General features: G+C 38.9%; 1 protein-coding gene across 4 annotated transcripts in view; it reads right to left on the bottom strand.

The window, feature by feature from the left end:
- GRIN2A (glutamate ionotropic receptor NMDA type subunit 2A) overlaps positions 1-25,227 on the bottom strand; it is a 180,337-nt gene that overhangs the window by 57,360 nt on the left and 97,750 nt on the right. For all 4 annotated transcript variants that reach the window (XM_061473328.1, XM_061473329.1, XM_061473326.1 and 1 more), the window contains 2 exons: positions 22,120-22,712; positions 8,875-8,989 (listed from right to left, as the gene is read on the bottom strand). In XM_061473328.1, the coding sequence (XP_061329312.1) occupies positions 8,875-8,989; positions 22,120-22,712 (708 nt within the window). The remainder of the gene's footprint in view (positions 1-8,874; positions 8,990-22,119; positions 22,713-25,227) is intronic.

Raw genomic sequence — 25,227 nt, 5'->3', positions numbered from 1 at the left:
TACTCTAGAATATAAATAAAGTTCATACGTAAAATCTGAAAAGTAGAATATGAAAAGTTCAGTTGCTGTTCTCAGTAGGAGACAACAGTGATATTTGAATAAAACATTTCACAGTGAAATAGTTTACCAACCAGACAGCTTCAAAATTCAATTGCCTCCAGTGTTTTGCAGCACTCACTTTCAGTGTGCTACTTCATGAGCATGATAACTACTGATGAAATGCACTAAACGTGGCATCCTTCAACAAAATCCAAGCATCTAGATTTGAGGTAGGAGGTTTAAATTAGCATGCTTACCTACTAAAATATTGGTACCCTGATTCTTCATGCAATATTTTTTAATTTTAATGACAAATGATTGGAGCATTAATTTGCAGGTGAAACTACAAACCTCCAATACGGAACAGTAGTGAACAATAAATCTGCACACTCTTAGCAGAGACTAAAAACAATTTTCATGGCCAGTCCATCAAAGACTAACAGGTCCACAAAAATAAAATAGGGGTAAATTTACACAAGGATAGAAACACACTGCTTCTGCTGTGGAGGTGTTACCACTACAATGAAGAATTACTATCTTATTCTTTCCACCTGCTGTGTCAAAATTCTTACTTGTACTCAATCAGTCTTAAGGGAACTCTTTGCTGTTCAGAAGCTTTTTCTTATCTCTTCAGTCTTTAAGCCATAGCTGCTTGGAGAAGGGTAGCCCGAGGACAAAAGGGAGTTAAAATACTGCACAGGCCAGTTGCCAGAATTACCTTTTGATAGGATGGGAGATGGGTAGAAAAGAAACAGCTCAGAAAGTGTGTTGTTCACTGTTAAAAGCATAAACCCACCATTTGAAATAGCTTGTAAACAGAAATAGAAATGTTTTAATAAAGACATTGTACTCACAGTTCTGCACTTGTTATCAACATGCTAATTTCTACATGCTAGAAATACATGCTAATTTATCAGAATATGTAGCAATAAAATTGAGGTGAAAGAATTTAAACTACCCCAATCCATTCTTTTGTCTCTTTTTGTTCTGGTTACTGATTCATAGAATTTGAAATTTTAACTTTTTAATTTTTTCCCCTCTAAAAACCAGAATAGAAACATTTTTAAGAATTCAAAACTTTGTGTCAGTCAGGATAACCATTTTTTCCTACGTCCTGAAGGCAAGACTACTGCTCAGAGAACTCAACTGAAAGCACAGCTCAGTAACACTATGCAACCAGAGACACATTCCAAGAATAATCTCACATATTTGAGCTGGTGTGGCAGGCCCAGCCATCCAGAATTTAAATGAAGCCAGTATACGATAAAACATTTATACTCAGTGTAGCCACTCCCTAATGACAAGAAATTAGATGAATGAGGGCATTTTGCTCAGTCTTATCTGCATCCCTTTCCTCTTTCTTGAAAGATTATTTAAAATCCCCATCAATGCCCATTTTGGCGTAACTCAAAGTCATCTTCACCTGCAACCATCTGCTGTTTCAAAATCTTATGTGCTGACGAATAATTTCCTTAGCAACTTGAGGCACATGTAGAACGTGGGAAAAAAATATAACTACTTTTGTAAAGCATGTTCTGTTAAATGTGTAAAATCTCTTTTTCATTTAGGTAACATGGCTTTTTTAGAATGACAGCCATTTAATAGAGCATTAAATAAAGTGCAGAAGGAATATTTGGACTTCTGGATTATGCAACCTGAAAGATGAAATTACTGAATAGTTCAAAGACAGGTCTGAAAATTTGATTTAGGCATTCAAACTTAAACTGAATTAACTAAATTTAGTTATGCTCTATAGCAAGTCATGCAGTGAAGAAGAGAATAGCATGCTTAGAGTGCAAAGAACACAAAAGTGTATCTAGAAATAGAGCCTCCTAAAATCCAATTAATATCACTAGAAATCCAATTAATATTACTAGAGAAATAAAAAGTGAAAATGAGCTTATTTGCAGCAGATACACTGGAATATCTGCATTGCTAGATTCAAAAAACAGAAGGGGAAGGTAAACTGCATTAAGAAAGATTTTAAAGTCATAAACACCATAGTATGTATTTGTAAAACCAACATTTTCTTAATAAGAAAATTCATGCTGAGGATAATGCTCAAAAAATGTAGACATGCTCCATCACGGAACTGTCAAAAACTGCATGCAAATACTTTTACTCTACTATGCAGAAATGCCACAAAACATTGAGAGATTTATGGTAAGTTTCTGTCATTCTTAGCTAAAACTGATAATGATGTGTCCTTGATCTCAGAGAAATACAGAAGATGGCCCTCATTTGAAAAAAGGGCAACTGAATAATTTTTGGGAAGAACCCTGGCCCAAATTATAAAAATCCTTTTTTATGGCCAAAAGACTTTAGAACTTTTGTAAAAAATACCATTTCAACAGTGAATCAAACACTACATATATATATATTTATATATATACTTCATATATTACTTAGTTCTTTCAACATCCTTGTGCAATTGATAATATCCCTTTGTTACAGAGTGAAGGGTTGAAACGACGCAGAAAATCTATGGAATAAAGCAAAACTAAATTCACTATTGTATGTGCAAAACTTAGTTTCAAGTACAGACTTGCAATGGTACATATATCACTTTCTTTTGAACTTGCACATTCTTTCCTATTTTCTCCATCTTCATACGGAGTCTGGAATATTCTGTTTGGTTTAATCGCTACAGGATACAGGAAGGAAAGCAGAAAATAGCTGAGAGCACAGAAGAGCTTGTTTGATGTCAGGCTGAATTAGCAATCATAGGGCCCTCACCTCATCCACTGTTGCCTAAAGCGCATTACAAACTCCCTGTATTACATACACTGTTTGACCATCTCATGCAGCATCTTTATCTTTTGAAGACTGCAGGTAAGGAGGGTGATAACAAAGTATTTGGTGTGTTTCTGTGGAACAGGTAGGTAAATACAGCTAGCCTAAGAAAGACATACAGCTTGCAAGCTTGCACATTGCTGTACCCCATGAAGACCCCTCTCCCACTGCACCCTGAAACAGTCTCTAAATAACACATGGATGTCTGACAAACTCCTAATCACACACCATCACAGAGACCATCATACAGAGAAAAAGCGAAAGGCCAGATCCTGAGCAGAGAGATAAAAGAGCAGAGTATGTTCTCCCTTACGTGCCAGTGCTGGCATGAAAATGAAGTCTGTCACACCAGCACATCTCACAGGAAACAAATAACTCGGTCCTGTCACCCTCTTCCCAGCAGATGGGATCTGTACACAATATACAGACATCATCCTTTTGTAAGAAAAAATGTTACATGACAACATGGATACTAAATGCACTCCCAGGACCAAACTAAGCCTTTGAAAAGAGAAAAGTCTTCAGGGATGTTCTTTCCACACTAAACACACATACATATTGCAAACATGCTTTCTGAGCTGTCCCACTTTTGTGAAGAAAATGATGTTGAGCAAATGCAAAATCTAACTAATCTTGCTTTATATAAAAACTATTTACTACTTTTACTTCATCACACTTTTCCACTCCCAAGGAAGAGCTACCCTGGCAGGTTTACAGCCAGTAACTAGAAAGCATAAATTGAGTTTGTTGGGTTAACAATAAAAGCAGCTGCAGAACAAAGCACAAGAGCAAAATCCTTCCTCCAGATGCAGCATCTGCTGCATACCTTCTGCTGCAAATCTTTGTGTCACTTCGTGGGTCTGAAGGTCCATATTACACAATGCCAGCTAAATTTAAATGACAAAATATGATGTGAGCATTTTCATGTCTTATTAATAGGGAGTGTTTTACAGTCCTGTCTGGTTTGAAATGCACATTTAAAGACTCTGAAGCTGTCAAGATTTGCTGCAAATCCCATGCAGGTTCTGCAAATGCAGGGCCCTTCCCTCATGGCCGCTCCTGCTGCTGACAGGAACGGCCCAGCACTGCCACAAACACAGCACCCAGAGAGAGAATAAACAAACAGGAGAAAGAAAAATTAACACCTCCCATGGCCTCATTTATCAACATAGAATTAGTTGACAAATGAGTATTTGGCACTCACCATATCCTCAGCAGTTAGTATAGTTTTGGTACTGGGAAATGTGCCATTTCACTCTATGTAGTGCAAGAGTTCAAACTCAGGGTGAAGCAGCCGTTTTATGAAGTAAAGGCAAAGAGCTAAACAAATTGACACCTCCTTCCTCCTCCTCCCAGTGAGGGATGACTTTCCGTCAGCTCTGCACTCAGTCAAGATCTTACAGCTCTCCAGAGATGTCCAGGTAGCCATACCCTGACTTCCAGAGAGGAAGAGCTGCCCTGAAAGTCCTCCTGCTCTTTAATCCCCTCTTTGATACTAGCTGTAATGAACAGGAGGGAAGCACACTGTTTTCCATAGTAGCTGCGACTTCTTTACAGCAGCAGAGAGGAGGGAACCATCCTCCTTGGGAATGCAATTTAAGAAATGCTGCATAATAATTGATGCAATTCAAACAATTCCATACAGAAAGGTCAAAGGAAGGGCCTTTCAGCTAAGTAAAAGCTCACTGATACAGAAACAACATACAATTTTCACTCGACAGTAAGTGTCAGGCTAGGCACATTTACAGGAAGACTAAATACACTAAGCAACAAGGATGGAAAAAAGAAAATGACAACCCAGCAGATGTTAGAGCATGCTGTTTCTGCTATGAGCAAAGATAATATATCATGTTAGGCCACAGAGCCACTTACAAAAGATATACCCGCAAATGGGTGATTAGATAATGCAATTTCATCTGTTCTAGTTAAAACAGATGCATTTTTTTTACAACTTTTAGGGAATGTCTATCATGAGACATCAGGATCCTTCAAATATCACAATCCCTTCTCTGAAATCAATTAAGATGTCATAAGAAACTGCCCTGTACCATCTAAGTGACTTTTTCTTACAACATAACGCTGACAAAAACATCCGTCAGCAATCTGAGTGTCAGGTTTTTCAGTTCTTGTCTAGTGAAGTTTCATCTATACCATTAGATATAATACCTGTCTTTTCTCAGTTACATGATGGTGGACGTTAGTAGCCAGATGGATCTCTCTGTGAAGACCTTGGTTCATTTATTCCAGGCAGGAATTGCGCACCCTCTGCCCACTCATTCCTACTCAGAGGCAAATGTGTACAACTTCACACAGAGCTTGTAAAGCTGGCATATGTTAGTTAATCAGAGCAAAATCAAGTTCCACATTAAATCCTGCATTAACAGAAAGTGGAAGATGACTGGTTATGTTTAGAATAAACCCAGATGTAAGTAATGGTTCTTGCAGTGGCTTTTAACTTGCAATTGTGCTGTGTAGTTCCCGTTACTGTTGCTTCTTGTAAAAACTCAGTGGCTACAAAAATATAAGACATTTATATTTCACAAATCCACTCAGAATACAGACCACCACAGTTATGTTATCTGTATCTAGCTGTGGGAGCACCAGAAAAAATTGTTTTTACTCTGAAACTCATCTTCACACATAGAATACACTCATCTTTAAAAGTTATACAGTCCTCCCTTCCTTACTTAACATATATGATCTGCACAGTTAATTAAACCATGTAATTTTGCCCCTGCTAACTATATTCTAGTATATGATTTTAATATGGGATTGATTGGTTTTATTTCCACATTAAACAGGACTAAAAACCGCTAACAGACTAAGGTTTGCAATTCAGTGAAGTTAATGGGCCAAGGATGAGACCTAGGTCACACCTCACTAAGATAAGCTTAATGGGGGAGCTGCAGGTGGTACTGCTAGACCCCTGAGGACTTTTTAGCACTAGGCACAGTGTTCCTGCAGTGCTTTGGTAATATTTGGGCAACACTGACAAATTTCAAGTTTCACTGAAACAAGCACATTAAGCTTATCTTCTTAAAAATCTCTTGCCAGAAAACAGCGGCCCCTGTTCCTGTCAAGATTAGCAGCAAGAATATGAATGTTGATGTCAGAAGTTTGAGTAGCTGCTTTAGGACCTGTCACAATATCTTGCTGGATGCATGCTTGAACATGCCCAAAATTGTTTTTCAGTCTTCAAACTATTATCATTCAACCAGCTTTTTTTAGAACCTGATATGGGACAAATCCCTCACTCAAGACATTTACATGTGAAATTATGACCTCAGACTTTTGATACTGAGTCATCTGTAAAGAAAAAGGAACTTATTTTTCTGGGAAGGCATCTCCATTTCTTAGAGATGTATGGTTCAACTATGGTTGAACGGATTTGCTATAACCTCAAGCTTCGAGTCAAATATATCAATTTTGACACCAAGAGAAACTGTATTTAAGTAAAAGCAGATTATTATAATAAACCCAAAGAAGAATGAATTTTAATATTAAATCTTGCACTTTCAGGAGAATAATGGGTAAAAACATCTTCACATAAACCACACTTAGTCATTCTTACATAAATAATAAAACTTGCAATTTCTATGTACATTAGTTATATTACACGGATCAGCAGGCTGTTGGATTGTCAGCTTTTCACATGAGTAAATCATTTAATTAGATTCTAGGAACTGATGCTTTCCATATAAGATTGAGGATATTTAATAAGACTTCAATAAAACAGTTCTGTGATACTGCAATACTGTCAGTGGAAGTAAAACCATGTGACTGTTTGGAAATTCAGAGCAGTAAATGTTAGATCTCAGATGAGTAACTTTGACAGTTTTAAAATTGAGAAAAACAGCAAAAGGAGAAAGAAACAAGGAGAAAGAAACTGGCCAAGAGACATGGGGTGAGAAATGCAACTTGGAGAGAATGTTGAGATGATGCTGGAAAAATGTTCAAATAAACCAGGGGTTGGGCGAGGGCCTTCTCATGCCTGTAAGTCAGAGGAACTGCCTTATTACTTCTGAAGTGCACAGTGGTGCCCTGCTGATATAAATGTGGGGTGCTCTGAGATAGCTGGGAGCTACATCCAGCTTGCCAGGGTAAGTGATTAGTCAGTTTAGTCTTCATCCACAGAGACAGGGATCAGCTTGTGGTCAGAAGAATAATTCTGGTGGTGACAGCCCGTTCTTGGCCGCCTTTCACTTCTCCCCTCTGACATAATTAAACCTGGCCCCCTTCCCGTAGTCCTACAATAGAGAAGCAGACATGAAAGCTGCTGCTAGGGCAGGCTGTCTCTACTGAAGTAACTTGGCAGGCCTACTAACAAAAAGGCTCTAAAGAAAAGGGGCAGCTAGGAGTAACTGCATATGGCTTTTTTTCTGGGCAGGAGCTTCCCTTCAGTCTCTCCTCTCTTTCTCCTAGAAGCCCCCCAGCACAGCAATGAGCAGGAAGGGATTTCCCAGGTAGAAAACTGTGCAACTGGCAATGTAAGCATCAGCCTACAGAGGTCTTGTAGCCCAGGGCAGTAGGTGGAGCGTGCACTGCTGCCATACATCATGCACAGCTAGACAGAGAAAAACCTGCACTAAATCTTCCATTCTCTGACAGGGGAGTCGCCTGAGGGTTAAAAAAGGCTCAAGTTATTTCTTAGACATAATGTCACTTCATATATCCACCATTTCTTCGCTGTTGTTAGCTCATTTTTCAAAAACATCAAGCCTATCTCCCCTGTCCCTTTGAATGGTCTCTTTAGAGAAGTTTCAAGATACAAAATGCACATAAGCATTGTTGGCTGCCTCTCTGTCTTCTCCTTTTTGTGCCTCATACTAATATTCCCCAAGTAGTGGAACACTTTTTCCACAACTTTATATATGGTATGAAGACTGTTGTAGAATTTTAAAATAGGGTAAGACATTTTTGTAACAGTTATTGAGCAAAAGATTCCCCCAAAAATTCATATTGGCATGTTTGGATAGGATTAAATTTATCCAGAGAATTAAATTTGCATCAGATTAACATAAAAAAATACACAGCATAATCTAGGACTACTCCCTGTGGTTTTACATGACTAGCATATTTACTGAGATGTCCTTCAGTAATTCTTGTTTTGTCATTATAATTCAACATCATGAAGAGTCTTGCAGTCTTACAAATTGGAGTTTTAAATTGACTTTATGGGATCCAAAAGCTATAAGAAAAAGAGTTCATAGATTTCAGCAGCAATTTAGATAATACAGGATCATGGTTTATGAATTTAAAACTGGTGGATGATACAGATGTATTTTTTCCTATAGTTTCATATTGCAAACTGTTTCTAAGCTCCCCTGTTTTTACAACATGGGACCACACGTAACCTCCAAAACTGAGAGCCAAAACAATCACAGGCTGAGGTGAGAGTTTTAAAGAAAAAAACCTCATTGTAAACTTTTTCTTTTATTACTCACATATATGATTAACCCTGATACCAAGACGCTTTTTCTTGTAGTCTATATAGAGGCTTATGAAAATTACTTGCCTACCAGGAGAACACAAGTCAAGATTCTGAACTTCTTAGGTACACATTAGACAGATTATCCTCTAATTCACAGAAATTTCACAGGTTAAAAAAGAATGTATTTTCACTCTAAATTGCGTCGAAGAAAACAAAACCAAGCAAAAAAAAAAAACCAACCCTGACTGGAGCCGTCAAGATACACAAATCCATCCAAATTTAGGTATATAAGGCCAAGTTTCTGGAGATATTTCAGTCACCTGTTTTATTTTACTAAATTGTATAAAGAAATGCAAGGTGTGTTTCACATAAATCTTCTGAAACCCACATGGTTTATCTTCACTGATATGTTGTTTTCCCTGTTAAAACTCCTTATACCTACTCAGAACCAGGTAAAATTAGCTTTTCTGAACTGTTGTGACAAACCTGCTACAGCAGAGTATCATCATTGACATCCATGACGTTAATCTGTCTACTTGTCACTAATAGGGTTCTACGAAGTCTCTCCTAGCTCCCGTCACATCTTTTACTCAGAGGTAATGAATGCTCACCTTTTCCCACTGGCGATCGTTGTTGAGTACTATCACCACCAGCCTGGGGTGTGCCTGATAACCATCTTCTGTGAAGGACAAATCTTTACCTTCCCAAGTCACGTTCATCATAAACCTAGAAGGCAAGGAAAAAAAGTTCATTAAAAAATTAATGAGCAGTGAAGCCATTAATGAGCAAGTACCAGAACCACTGATGAAATACATGCACCAAATCCTGGCAATGATGTGAAAAGCCTACATCTGCAACATGGGGAGCTGGAGCATTTCAAGGCAGTCCACAGCAGAAGATAAAGCAGAATATTGTTTACACATGATTTTTAATGCAGACATAATTTTTAAAGCAGCTTCCATTACATCAGCTCTGTATGTAATATTATACTACAGTCTCACTACGAGTAAGTGCTTGTAAGGAAATGCTTCTAGTCTGGCTTCACCTGTTTAAAAGTCCATGAGTCCTGTCTGCCCTTTCTGACACCGTAGCTATACACAGCTTGGACACTTGGATAAATTCCATAATGACTTCAGCCAAAAGCAGATATGAAAACTTTGATAATATTTCAGTTCAGTAATTTCAAAAATGAAAAAAAAAATTTAAATAATTTTTGGATTGAGGTTAATTTTCCATAGTTTCCAAAAGATATATAAACTATTTAGCACTTTGAATAGAAAAGGAAATAGAGGAACTCAGAATAAAATGTACAGGAAGAAGAAGGAATTTTAAAAATTTTGTGGACAATCATAGAATGGTTTGGGTTGGAAAGCACCTTAAGATCATACAGTTCCACCCCCTCCTACCATGGGCTGGGACACCTCACACTAGACCATGTCACCCAAGGCTCTGTCCAGCCTGCTCTTGAACGCTGTCAGGGACAGAGCAAAATGTCGGTCTGATCCCACAGTTCCTGCCTTTACACTTACCTGTTTGGGCACTGAATCGATAAAATCATGTATTTACCACAGGCTCTTTGTTCAGCTACAAAGGAGGACATTCATACAACTGAAAATATTGGATGAATTTATGTCAACAGAAGGAAATTACGCTCTGTTACAACAAGAGGTACCGCTCCTAAGATGTGCCATAGTACTCCTGATTGCCTCCTCTGGTCTCCTCTATTGCCACACTAACCTGCATGTTCCAAGGACAGAGAGCAACTACTTATAAGCAATCCTGCCATAAGCAGTGATCAGATAATCTCTACCAGGTCACTGCTCTGCCTTGGACTGTGCCAGGGACATTTAGGAACTCTAGCCCCACAACCACCAGCCATGGGCCAGAAGACAGCAAAAAAAATCCAACACAATGCAGTAGACCTGATCTACCCTGGGGTAGGGATCTCAGTACTCCACTCATTACCTTAGAGACATCCTTTAATTTTACAGAATCTTATAGCTTTTCTAACTGTAGATTTACCCCTGAAGGTCTTAAAATCCTGAATCACTAGAATTTATACCAAGTCTAACACAGTCTATCTAGTTTCTCCATTTCCTTATTAATATGCATAGGCTTTCATTTCTAACTCTGGCTTTTCATTTATCATTGAATCATGTACTCTCTTTTCCAAAGCATTGTCCTTTCATTGATTCAGAAATACTGTCATCCTGTCCATCGAACAAAGTCAACTGTCCTCAAAAATTTCCACAGACTTATAACATAAATCCCTATTTACATTTGTGTTCCACATAGATTCAGTGTTTCCCAATGAGAACAGATTGTTTCCACCATTCCAAGGTCAGAAAGAGTGATGAAAAACTGCATTTTTTTTTAAAGCAAAAATACAGGTCATTTACTGCCAAGAGTCTGGCAGTAACACAGGTTAAACTCCCCACACTGTGATATTGAAATATCTATCATTTTATACATTATCTGAAAGAAAATCAGGCATTAGAGGGAAGAGCATAAAAAAGCTTGTATTGACATTGGTGTCCTTTGGCAATGTTGGAAACAATCCCAGGCTGTCAATGTAAGCCTGACAGGGATATTGGCAGGTGAGGGGTAAAGATGCAATTCAGAATCTTGGAGATCTCGTGGCACATCGAGAAGATACTGTGCCCTCCTCCACCCCATATCCATGGCCTGGAGTTAATTACACTGAATTACACTGAATTCTCAGTGTACTTCATTGAAAGAAATTCAGTCCAAGCTTTCACCTAGCTGCTTTCCTTCAGGAATTCAATAAACACCAATACCATTCCATCTTGCAGACAGATGTGTTTGAAGAACATTAAAGTTACTTTAACTGTTCACACATTGCTCTATACCATTTTGACCACAAGAAACTGCTGCTGGCTTACCTGTTTGCTTTGGAGTTTTGTTTTGGGTGCTTTGGGGGTTTGGGTTGTTGTTTGGGTGTTTTTTGCCCTTTTTTTTTATTATTGTTTGGTTTTAGGTTTGTTGTTTGGGTTTTTTGGTAACAGTAGTAGTAACATGGTCTCCTGGTGACCAAATTCTCCTGACAGACCAAATTCTTCAGCTCCATATTCAAAGGAGAATGTTTTGCATTGACATAGCTGCCTGAAAATCCCAATAGCAGAACACTAAATTAAAGTATAAAGACCCAGAAGCAACAACAGCATTGTATCATAACAGTTAATAATTAAATGTGCATTGCCCTAAACAGTCATATTAACATCATCCAGCACCCATTTGACAGCAATTTTTAACTTCACTCCCTGTAATAACTCAGATTTTGTGACAGACTGTTGGTGTGAAAATTTTCCCCTTGGCAGAATTCAGCTTTTCAGTTGAACTAATTTCCCAGATATTGTATTTTTCATCCAGCACTGAAAGAGCTTGCTTGGGAATAAAACCCTTGTTTGCCACCTTGAGAAGAAGTGGCAATTCACCAAACAGAATTTCCTTGTACATACATGTAAGAAACTAGAATAATGCTTGCTCACTGCTGAAAATCAAATGCTTTGTGACCCAAGGAATAAAAAGCCAGGAAGTCACCACAAGGGGAAAACAAGGACAAACTGAAAACATGCACTGCTTGAATTTGTACCTCTGCACCCTTCTTCAGAGGTCCCTTCCCAATTCATAAACATGAAATAACACCCCCTACAATGAACACTGCATCTTACAGGGCCAGGCAGAAATCCCCTCATTCAATAAAACGAAAAGCAGAGCATTTTGTCTCCTCCTAAGGGCTCGGTCACAAACATGCACCCTGTACATCCAGGCTTTTATTTCCAGTTGTGATTTTATTACATAGTCATTGGTGATTGGACTTCAGTTGAACCCTTCTTTCATGTAGTTTGGTAGGTTCACTCCCCAGATTTCAAACACGACTCATCATTTTTGGGGATTAGCATGCAAATGCCCTAGCATAGAAGGTAGACAGGGGCCATCACAAGATGCAGTGTTGTAGGTGCAGCAATGCTAAAGTGCTCCAGAAATAAAAATGAGCCACAAACCTAAGTTGAAAACCTGAACTCAGTGTATATTTTTAATCGGTGTGAAGTTACTAGCCTTTTAGTAGTGAAACATGTTTTGCAAGTTCAAAAAAAAGTCTGTAATCTGCAGAAGTCTCTTAAAATTGTATTGTCCAAATCATGTACAAAAGTATCTGTGAATGACACAGTCTGAGCTACCCAGCTTCTCAAATTGCTGCAATGAAAAAGAACTTCAAGGAGGGTCTTGCTTTCCCGAGCATACTCTTCTGTACAAAATCCATCAGCTGCCCGTGTTCTTTAGAAACACCTTCCCTTTGAATTGTCAGTTTTCACCCGCAAAGGACTGAAGTCCTGGTTTGCTTTTACTGGCCAAGATCCTAAACTACTTGTCTCTGAAAAACAAATGCATGCTTTTCTGTTCCTGGTTAAGAAGAGTGAGGAAAAGCAAGTACTTACATATTACTCTTACAGAGTTTTAAGTTTGCTCAAGATTAACTCTGTGCAACATGTCTCTATCTTCCAAACTGGTAAAAATACATTTCTGAAGTAGCTTTGGAATTGCATATTCCTGTTCTTAACTAAATGAGGTGCTTGATTATTTGAGCTCATTACTGTAAGGGGGCAATTCAGTATACACCTTGGATTAGTAGTTAATCTGCTTTCATACCTCATTAATGCTATAACCTTTGCAAAGGCATGATACCAGGAGGCCTTGCGATAGTATTACGACACTGAAGTCTTAATTAGCTTTTGGAAACTGAAGTTTGTGAGTAAGATTCCCTAGGTAATACATGTACAAAAAAGGGATTTTGGAGGGCAGATGTTAAACTATTCACACACTGAAGCCAAACCAGGTTTTTATCACGTGAAGAACCAAGCCTGCACTATATACTTCAAAACACTTTTAAACTTTTATATAATTGTCTGGGCTTTTTTGCTTGTCCTTCCCCAACAAAACTGAAAAGAGAAGTATTGAAACACCACACCAGAACACTGTGCCTGCTGTATTTACCACAAGCCTCTGAAGCACCAAGGTTACAAACTGTTCTCTAGGTTTCCAACTTTATTTCTACAGACCCAGAAATATCAAGTAATCCAGATAAGCCTTCAGATTAATGGCAAAACTGCACAGTATTTATCCATGTCAAATCTCTGACTTTATGTAGAAAGACAGAACAAGTTTGAATAAGGCAGGTTTTCCTACTCTGCAAATACTGTATCACAACTTCATTGACTCTCATTTACATTAACAAAGGGGGAAGATTGGCAAAAGGGTTAGACCCTAGTTTTTGGAAGACCATTTACTAGGGAACAATCCTGCTGAAACAGAACCCTTTCTGGCCAGTCTCCTTACAGAAGACATGGGCATTCTTTGTCCATAAGGTACTTGGTAAGGATTTCCTATACTGTGGGAAAACATCTGAAACCCCAGCAAAGCCACAACCACTCCTGGAGCAGAATCTCTGAGACTTTCTGCTCCATGTTGTACAACAGCAAACAAGTTTGCAGGTTTGGGGATTTCTTTTGATGTTAACCATATAAAGGTATATGCAAGATATACAAGTGCTCCCCTGATAGATACAGGATTTGAGAGCAAAAGCGAGAAGGTTTAGTGGATTCTGTGTTTTTCAAGGAAAAAGACCCCAAACTATGTAAATTAGAAAGATCACTTTGTCTCAAATAAGGATCAGTCCTAGCCCCAGCTTCATAAACCCCTGTGGGGGGATGTGAAGAAACAGAACAGCAACAGACTGAAAGCGCAATATTGCACATGGGAACAATACTGCACAACCGAAGCAGATGCAGTGTCACCTCTGGAGCCTCCCTAGCGATGGTGCTCACCAAGCAGTACCCTCCATGTGCTGCATTTCTTGGATACCAGCAGGTCATCGTTGCAAATATTCCTGTCCTCAGGATAGGCATTCTCATGCTCACCCACTGGTGTCCCAGAAGAACCTGCAGCACTATTTTACAATTCATTTGTCCCTTGGAGCAAGCTGAGCTTAATCCTGATCATCCAGCAAAGGTAGTGTGCCAAGAGACTTGTTTCTCATTCTCAGGGTAACTTTTGCCACAGCCAATAGGATATGAACCAGTCCTTAAATCAACTGGCTTCTCCAAGGGAAAGCCAAACTGAGGAAAAACCCTGGCCAGGAGGAAAGGGAAATGCAGAGTTTTGAGATTCTTGGGGCTAGAAATAAATAAAAAATGTGGACTACAACTTGGAACCATCCCTCAAAAGCATTTTACAGCCAGGAGGAAGCACTGCTGCAGACACAAAATGAAAATAAGTCAATGCATTGAAGCAGCAGCACTCTGCGCTTGCTGAGGCCAGAAAGATCTACTTATGCTTAAAAAAACACTGAGATACTCTTCCTGAAGGATGCAAAGATCACAGAATTAAAAAGAAGTCACGTATAAGAAAATATTCTTACAAATGTGCAGAAATTCAGGGCATCCAGAAAGGACCTGGATTTTAAAAGTTAGCAGTTGCATGCATGTACATATACTGAACAAGGACCTCCTTGATGCAATGCAACAAATAAACTTTCAATTAATTGATCCCTTAAAAATAAATGCATACAATGTAGTTGCGATAATTATTATACATGTGACAAAACATGGTCTCACCAAAACTAATGCAATACAAAAAAAAAACCTCCAAACTCTTTGTTTTTGTACTTTCTCCATTCCATTTTTTTTATTTCATGTTTATTTTCTATCTATTCATGAATATGTGAATATGGAACACCATAAAGGAATTACATCTTTAGAAACCGAATGTCCTGTGGTTTTCAAAGCAAGTCCAGATACAGGAAGCACAGACCGTTTCAGATGCCCTTTCTTTTGTTTGCTTGGGTATTTGTTCCTTCCTTTTTTGTTTTATGATGGTAATTTTACACAGATCCAGACTTTTAGACATAGAAATTGAGGACTCATCAGGCTCAGGAACAGAGTTAGCTCTGTGGTGACAGGCTGGTTTATAATTAGTGTGCAATCCACCTAGTATCCAGATCCCAAACAGATTACTGGCTGGGAAATACATAATGAGTAAGGCAGAAGCATTAATGAAAACATATCAGTCCTCAGCTACCCCCAAAAAGGGGAACTTAGCTACTCTTACTGTTACTGACCCATGTTTTCTGCCCTCATCCTGCTGCCCAGATCACATAATCAAATGATAAATTCCTCACCACTGCTTCATCACTGGGGACGATCATTTTTTACTTAACGCCGCCTTCACCGTCAGGCGGTGTTTCAAACCTGTGACAACCATGGGCAATGAAGACAAACAGCAGAGACTTAGGGAAATGCAGGTTTCATAAAAAAAAATCTCCCCCTCCTCTCCCAAAGAAGGAATTTCCAAACTGAGATTTAAAGCAGATGAAATGCCTCAAAACCAATGTGTCACTGGTGAGATTTCTCCTTCCTCCAAACAGCATGAACCGACAATTTTAATAATCTAGACAGCCAGCCTGAGCTTGGCATTCACTCAGCATCGTACCTACAGAAGCAGGAGTGAATCCAAATTTTGTCTTTTCTTCTTTACCTAGTCGAGGCTCTGAATTGCTGAACTTCCTTACTATGATTCTACTGTGAAATTTGAAAGATACTTATCAATAGACATCCAACAACAGATTTATCATTAAGAAACAATTTTCCTAAACGCATCTATTAAATTAAGAAACCCTGAACGTAAAATATATAAAGTATGGTCTGATGTACCTACAGAAATAGGTCCGAAGTAGATCGTTATTAAACAAGGTAGCAATGCATTTTTCAAGCAGTGAACTTTTTTAAGGACAATTTTATATCTTGGGCTATGTAAGACTTTTTATTCTAAATTCAAACCCTTCATCGTGATGCAAAGAGCCTTTTCTTCCTCTGAATTCTCCTCCTCCTCCACTTCCCTCAGCCCTCGCTTTCCTGAATATAACTCTGCAACGATAGCCTGCTTAGGAGCTGTATCTCCCTAGGCCAAGAGCCAGCATGGATGAATACAATTTTGGGAACAATATGCTCAGTGACTGTGAAAAAGAAATGGCATGCCAACCACTTGTACCTTCTGCCAGCTGCTCTGTAAAGCATTAGTTACCACTAGGTCTGGAGAAGTCATTTTGCCACAGTTCTGCCAGAAAAGCGACAGAACTCTTGGGGAGCCCTTCTGAAAGGGGACAAGGGGAGGGAGCAAGGTTAGAAAGGGCCCAGCTCCCTGGAAAAGTGCCACAAATAAGTGTAAACACCAAAAGTTTAATGAGTTCATTTTATTATTAGCAAAAGTGTTTCATAAATAGCACTAATATTTTGCTGCACCAACTCAGAAGCACCCCAAACTCTTCCCATGAAGCCTGCCTGGCTTCCTGCAAGGGTAAGGTGTCTGCAATAGCTCTGTCTTCAAGAACCTTCACTTACATTTTGAATTTCCAAGCCTGCTTTCAGCCCTGAAGGCTGCTCAGCTCCAGAACAGAGGCCATGTTTAATTTCTTTTTTTAGTTATCACAAAAAGAGGGAGATGTTCCAAACCGCCATGTCTGGTAACTGTTTGGTACCTTCTGCTTCCTGGGAGAAAATTCTGATTACAGATTTTCTGTAATTTCTTGAAACACTTTGTCAGTAAACCAGCACCATGCTGGGATCTCTTGGGTGGAGTGTCTTCCTCCACAACCCTTCTTTTACTGCCAGTGAAGTTGAGTTTTACTTTCAGAGAAAGGAACATGACATCAGTTCAATTCCTGCTTTTAATGCAACTACATGGAAAATGCCCTCATGCTGTGGAAAAGGGCAATTACAGCACATGAACTAAAGTGCAAGTATCTAGTTGCCACTGTTTAAAATCTGCTCATTAGCAGTGAATTAGACTTTGTATATCCCTGTGTACCAATCCAATTGCTACAGTATTCTACTACTGGGTTTCCTGACCAGAAAGCATCTACACACATATTAATGAGTGGGACTCTGCAACTGACTACATTTTTTTCTTGAGTATCTTTTCTCATTCATTTTTTCATGTTGGCAATACTAATTTCTTGTAATTCAGGATATCTGACATGAGTTGTTAGCATTAGATCTAGGACTGACAGCCTGGTCCTCATCTGGAGATGCACAAATATTCTTCTCCCTGCATTCGTGTGGCCTCAGTGCTCCACAAGGGCTTGTAGCTTTGTTCATGCCTTCAGACATTTAAGTGCATTGCCCTCATTTGGATTCATTTCTGTAGAACAGCATTTGCTGTAGCAAAGGAGAAGAATAAGCAAATTCCGCAGCACCCTGAAACTTCTTCAAGCTTTAGTTACCAAAGATCAAGTACTAAATGGAAAATATACTCAAATGAGATGCTTCCCTCCACAACACCTAAGCTGTGACTATGGGACCTTGGGTTACAGCCTCAGATCATCACCCTGCGTGTGATGCAGTCCTGCGAGCATGCAGTGGCTCCAGAAACACTGCAGTAGGATCACAAAACAGGAAAGACAACAAATATCCTGGAGAGTCTTAGGTAAAAGTAAATACCATTTGTTTTTCTGCACAGCAAGTATGCTACTAGGGAAAAAAAAAACACAAAAGATTTTGCTTCATACATAATTAGTTGAATAATGATACATCTTCAATCATACAATAAAGCAGATGATACTTTTCTCCCCAAGTCTTTTGACAGAACTTAAATGAACAAATCCTCTGTAAACTGGCTGCTGATCTGTATGCAAGAAAAGATTAAACAGATTTGCTGGATTACTCATCAAACCATTTTGTCTATTTAATCCCTGATTTTGCTCTAAAGAAAAAGAGGAAAAATCGTCTGTTTTTATTAAAAGCTGGAATCAAAAAATTAAATTTGATGAGTGACCATCAGAACTAGAGAGACAAGATACCCTTGTCCTCTGGAGAAGCCTCACAGCCATGCAGTTAACTAACAGGAGCACAACAGCAAGGACAAGAAAATGAACTGGACAGTTGTCCACGGAAAGACAGAAGCCCTGGGTAGCATATTCCAAAACACTGTTCCCACTGAGTCCCCACATTTTTAAAGCAGGGAGATTGAGGGCAGGATCAACTAATGCATTTGTACCTGGCCACTGGGCTTCACACTGCTCCTGCTCCCTGGCTTAGTGATGTCCAACAAAAGAAACTGTGCTTGGGAAGTGTATGACATGACAGTCCAGCATTGTGTGGATAGCCATCTAGCCCTGCACCTTCACTACTGAAAGTAAGATGGATCTCTACATTCTGCATGTGCTTTGGTTGAATTCAGAAACTGAACACACCTAGATGTAAACACCTCATGGTAAGTGTCTGACTACCTCTGGCTAGACACATCTTTTTGCTTTTGAGGATAAAGACAAGAGAACAAGAGCTCTGTCATCCCCATCCAACCCTTCACAATCAGCATGGATGGAAATGTTGTTGCAAAACATATCTCCCAAGGTTATGACTTTTATATACAACATGAGTACCCTTCCAGACAAAGCAGAAGCATTTCTGTTCACAAAACATCAGAATTTTCCATGACGACTGGCAGAGTTATTTTGTTTTGCTGCTTGTTTGCTTACATGTTTTCCCTTTTTGAGAGAGAGCAAGCATTTGTTCAACTGACATTGCATTAATGAGCAGCTAATTCTATTTATCCTGCTGTGCTAGCACCAGTACATCACAACATTAGTATTTTTCTGTCTTGGGTCTTACACAATGGGAAAAGATGATCTGATTCAATACATACAGATCTATAAGTATGGGTTTTAACGCATTGAAAATGATCCCTGTATTGTAAATCCTTTATCCATAGGGAAAATGTAGCTCTCCCATGTGTACCAGAAATATTGATAAAATTATTCCAAAAACTAAAGAAAATCTGATTTTTTTTTTTCTGAGACTAGAGAACAAATGAAAGAATCTTAGAAATGCACTGACAGAGAAAAGGTTCATTGTGTGCTTCAAAACATATATATCTTTCATCCAGTTTAATACTGAAAGGATTTGAGAAAGAGGGAGGAGGAGCTTTCACTTCATGGCTTTCTTTACATAGGTTTTCTTCATAAATGAAGATGAAAATTGCTATCAAGGTGCAGGAAGTTGCACATAAAGCATTACCAAACCTCAGTTACAAACAGATTAGCTATTATGACATAGCCTTAGAATACTATACTGGGTGTAAAACTGAATTAGACTGTCATAATAATAGATGGAGTCTAAAAATCCTGAAGTTTTTCTCCATTCTTGAGCTTGGTTTTGCCCATGCATTGCCTTACAGAGCCTCTTCCCTGCTTTCCACTGAATTCTCTGCTGCTGAGCTTACAAGCAGTGTCCCTGCGTGCAATCCTCCTTCTCCAGCTTTGATTTCCAGCATGAGCAGGGAGGCACAGTGTGGCAGATCCCATGTCCATAAGCTGTTTGTAATTACTTTTAGCCCTTTTCATTGTGAGGATGTCCTAAAATCTTTTTTTCATGTTAGCTCCCTAATACAGCACCATATATACTTATCTTGTAGTTTAAAATATAAAGTTTCACTAACTGTGACCGGAAACTGTGAGGACTGCATTTCAGAATAAAATCCCAATTTAGGCATTGATTTGTCACATAAGGAAGAAACCTAGGATTTAGTGATGAGGATAAGGAACTACAATGAATTTATATAATTCACCTTGGTATGGAGAGACTGGTCAGCTCCCAGAGATTACTTAGCACTGCTAACTGCTTGTATATACTTGCTTTTCTTGCAGATTATATGTGACAAGAATAGTCTTGGGGAGCTATTACATAAGAAGGACTATTTAAAGTTTATTCATTTCAGTGTAATTCTGACATTTCTAAATTAAAACCAGACTGCTTCTTGTTCTTGTGGTGCTTCAGAAGCTCAAAGTATCTTCAGTATAGAAAATACATTCTCACTTCATAGCTCAGTTTTTTGCACTGAGAAATGACTTTATTAACCACAGTGCACTATATTACAACTTCTATTAATAATTTCTGTGTGCATCATAGAATCCCAGACTGGTCTGGGTTGGAAGGGACCTTAAAGCTCATCCAGCTCCAGCCCCCCTGTAACAGGCAGGGACACCTTCCACTAGAGCAGGTTGCTCCAAGCCCCGTCCAGCCTGGCCTTGAGCACTGCCAGGGATGGGGCAGCCACAGCTTCTCTGGGCAACCCGTGCCAGCACCTCAGCACCCTCACAGGGAAGAATCATACACTGCAGAATCTCCTGGTGAAGTCTAACCTTGCTGCTCTAACACTCACAAGCCCAATTCTTGTAGTCATGCAGATTTAATGAGAAAAAAAAAGATTGTCTGAAGGCAGACAACTGAATACTGAGCACCTAATTCAAGCCTACGTTAGTGTAGTACCTAAAAAATGGGGTAGAAGTCCTTTTTAAAACAGATTCAAGCTTTTGTGGCCCTTCCAAGAGAACCACAGTTTATTAAACATCAACACTTCTGATGACAGAATACAACATAACTTTCACAGAAACTGGACTTTAACTATTAATAGTGGACATTAGGATCACATGCTGGGTGCAAGCAGGACACTCGTCCCAGTGGTGCCTTGCAGCTCACTCTGACACGAGTGACAGTGCAACAGCTCTCCTGGAGCCACGCTGGACTAAAGAATCACCCCAGTAGTGCCTCCTGACACTCCCCAGGGGCAACTGGGGCACCAGGGAAAGAACCACAGATTTTCTGTGATGGCTTCAGTGAATTTACACAGTTTTAAAAGAAAGAGGAAAAGCAATGTCAGAAAAAAGTGTGTCATACTAAAGGCAAGCCCTCTCCAAGGAGAAGGGTGCAAGTTTCTGAGCTTTGATCACACTGTTTATAAGATACATACATGAAATGTTAAAATCCATTTATTTGCCTGTATTTGGCTTTTAAGAGTGCTTCTGAAAAATGTCATTTTCATGGAAAACAGCAACTGTTCCAGGACATCATATGGCAATCAACTCCTAATCTAAACATGGACTTGGACTTACATCTCAGAAGATTAAAAATGTTCCACAGTCTCCTATATGAAATCAGCACTTATTTTTCTTCTTGTGCCAATTCCAACCTCCTCTTCATTAAAGTGCTTCATTTGCAAAATTTGGTCAGAACAAATTTCGTAAATACTGCTTAGATACTCTAAAGAGCTATTAAAAAAAAAAAGCAAGATCCCTTTACTTCCCCTCACACAACAAATGAAGAAATATTACTGTGTGACATGAATTACACATTTTGGATATGAGTAACCATGAGTACCAAGCAGTGAAGAATCCTGACTTAAACCTTGGCAGTTCCCAGATGACAAACTGTTTTGAGAAAACACCCATATCAACTTGGATTAATGCAAATTAATTTTTACAGTTATTCTAGTACAGGTGACAAAAATAAAATACTCAGAAGCAAAAGTGACAGATTTCAGTTATTAGGTGATATAAGCTACCCAACAAACCTAATACTGCTATAATTTCCAGGGACACCTCTTTAACACTGCACATTGCTTGTCTTCTAAAATATAACCAGGTTCCTGCTGATCCAAGTGATTCAGGCACAGCCTCCGGAGCATTTTGGCAATGTTATCTCATAACTACAGTACACAAAGGCACAATTTATTTAATTTAGCCTCATATCCTCTAAGAGCAGATTCTGTCAACTTCTACAAAGATCCAGAGCTGTATTTATGCTCCCCAGCACATACCGTCATTTCCATGAGCCAGTGCAGCAAATCCTCTTCCATGTTCCCTTAGAACATCTGAAAAGCATTGCTTAAAAAGGGCATGATGGGATTAACAAAAACCACTATTCTCCTTCAAGAAATATACAACGGCAACAGAATGGAAAATCACAGAGATTATGTAGGGAAAACCCCAAACCAATAAGCCTTACTTGTGCAAGGTGTGAGATGGCCGGTCATTTTTCTCCAGTTGTCCATAGCAGCTTGTTTTTGCTTCTGGAATGAAGGAGTATTTTTCCAGCATGGCTGATGCAGCAGTGGCAATAATCCCAAGGCCATCCCGTACACGAGCTTCTAAACTGTAGTCCCATTCATCATAAGATGCTGAAATGAGTCCTGAAGGAAACTCCTTGGGAGTGATTTCTGTGTTACCACTAACCAGGCTGGGAACTATCCAAAAGAAATCATAGCCAGTAAGGCCCAGGGAACGAGCCTCATCCAGTATGTAGACAGCTTCATCCTTGGAACAATAGAGCAGGATGACAGATGAATGAATTTTCTTCAGCTGAATTTGGGTCTTGGCATCTCCAAAGGCGGTATCAAGTATGATGACATTCTGCATGTCCCAGCCCACAAAACTATTTTCCACTGTGGTCTTAATGACATTGATGAAGTCTCGATACCCAGGAAAGGTGGTGGTCACCAGAGAGAACACATGCCAGTCATAATCCTGCATGATTTTCAGCATGATGATGGCTTCCTGCTGGATGGAAGCCCCAAACTGGAAGAATGTGGACATCACATCCTAGAATACCAAACAATGAAAGATTATTAATTTAGTACAAGTCTGAAGGGAATTGAATCTTAAATTCTGCTCTCTTTGATTCACCATGGCTACTAAACTTTTGTTGTATTCCAGTAACTTTCTGTGCCTTCTCTTATTCAAATTATTAATAAGCAACACCAATCATAAGTAAGTACCTGAGCTAATGAAAATATTTGCCAAAAACTGACAAAAATATTTTTGTTGTAGTGCTTGATCACTTGAAGACAACAATTCAAATCAGTATTTATGAGGCAGCTCCCTAGAGACAGCCACCCACTGTCACACAACTCATCTTCAGTAGGAAGCTTTATATTCATCAAACTTACCAAGAACATGACCCAGGACATTCATACTAATTTTTAGTTACAATGGAAATAAGCTACAATGCACATGCTGTACGTATATGAAGATGCTCTGTACTTGCAGGACTAATGTCTGAGGAAAACTTCATTTCCACAGGTTCATTGAACATGGTGGTAGCTGCCAAACTCTGCAGAAGCAGATTTATCACCCCCAGGTATGCAGTTCACTACTGTTTGTGGGCTCACTACTGACCATGCTCCGTGCACTCGGCCCATTGGCAGCTAACACGATGGGACCCCAGGGACAACCAGTAAGCTGCTGTGTCCTCATTAAAATACTGGAATGTAAGGAAATTCAAACAATGGCCTCATCGTCTGCCGTTGGCTGTTGAATTGCCTGACACCACTGTGATGTCAGCTTGCTAGGAACTTGTTTCTAATATCTCTCTTTGACTTTTGCAGTATTTGCAATGTTTTATACTGCATAAAGGCAGGTGCCTCATATTTTAACATCCATCAAAAATAAGCAACACAATAATATATTTTGTTGGCACTAAATTTACAAACATTTTCATTGATCTGTTTTTGCTAAGTTGATGTAAAATCTAAACTTGCATTTGAAATCTACATTCTAGATTTATATACATCACAGCTATTAGAGTACCAAAACTATACGCAGGAATATATAGAATCCTTTATTTTCATTTTGCTTCAGTATTTATTCCTGACCAGTAGTGGCAACTTATCTGCATCTTTCTCAGGTACAGAAAGTGTGAACTCCTGTGGAAAGAAAAGCTTATGATTTTAAAATATCAACAGTTCAAGATTTCTTATGCAGCCTTTACCAGAAAGACACACATGGTGCCTTTAATTCCAAGTTTTATGAATGTGGTTGTGAACTGCTATCCTATTTTACACTTCTGGGGAACAAAAACATGAATTGACTTCAGTTTCATGGCAATGTGGTGTTAAACATATAATTATTAGTGAGAACAGAAACTCATTTCTACAAGTTCTGTGTTTTATTGACAGAAATCTATTCAGAGCAAACTGAGTGTCTGTATTTTTCAATAGAAGATGAGGAGTGTTATTACTTCCCAAGTACCCAGAAATCCTGACATCAGGATCAAAAAGAAGAATGTCTTACAACATGTGTCAGACCATGAAAACTGGTGCTGAAGGTACAACACACACACTACTGGTGGTAATAAAATCATAGAATCATAGAATGGTTTGAGCTGGAAGAGACTTTTAAGCTCATCCAGTTCTAACCCCCTGCAAAAGGCAGGAACGCCTTCCACTAGACCAGGTTGCTCCAAGCCCCATCCAACCTGCCTTTGAATACTACTTGGATGGGGCATCATCTGCCTCTAAGATGGCATTCTGAATGCCAGTGCCAAATCTGAATTTGGTTTGGGTTAATTACAGATGTTATAAAACATATTTGGGAGAAGAATTAATTAGGAAGTCTGTTTACCGAAAGCTGCTCGGAGCTATTTCCTGGTGACATGCACTATATGCTTAAAAACAAACAAACAAGCTTTACATCTGGGGACACTTGCAGCTATAAAAAAAACAACAAAACCACTGCTCACAGAAAACCTGCTCAGAGTCAGCATTTCATAGTTTAATTACTGATTGACTATTATAAAGCAAATTAGGTATCTAGGCACAAAATGCCACAAATCTAAGTTTGCTGTAGCTTCCTAATGGAACATAAAAACATACTGTCAAGCAAAGTCAATCACTTCAGATTTCTTCTCCAGCTCTTATTTTATCCTGGATTTTACTTGTAATTATGATAAATAACAGTAAAACCAAGTAAAATAATTTACAGGAAATTAGATTATTTCCATTATATCATTTCACTCTACCTCATTTATGGATATAGTTTCTGGCTACTAATGTAGTGGAATAATTTTTTCAAACAGTACATACACCTTGGTCCTTCATTGCATCGCAAGGAACTTTTCCAATAAGGCAACTGAAGATGAAGTATTTGAGGCCAAAAACCAATGCACATGGACATTGCCAAGTGTAGCCTAACTAGTAAATATACATTTTTAACCTGAAGCTGTCCTTGTCATCTGGTCTGGCAGTGAACAGCATGGCCTGTGTCACCATGACATGAGTCTGACAACACAACAAAAGTGCTGAAAATAAAACCCTTCCTTTTATAAACATTTCATTAG

Source organism: Pezoporus flaviventris, unplaced genomic scaffold (genome assembly GCF_033815535.1).
Source record: "Pezoporus flaviventris isolate CSIRO_AGI_PZ_B2104156 unplaced genomic scaffold, CSIRO_AGI_Pfla_v1 ptg000078l, whole genome shotgun sequence".
Lineage (NCBI taxonomy): Eukaryota > Metazoa > Chordata > Aves > Psittaciformes > Psittacidae > Pezoporus > Pezoporus flaviventris.
This window is presented reverse-complemented; position numbering and strand designations above follow the sequence as displayed.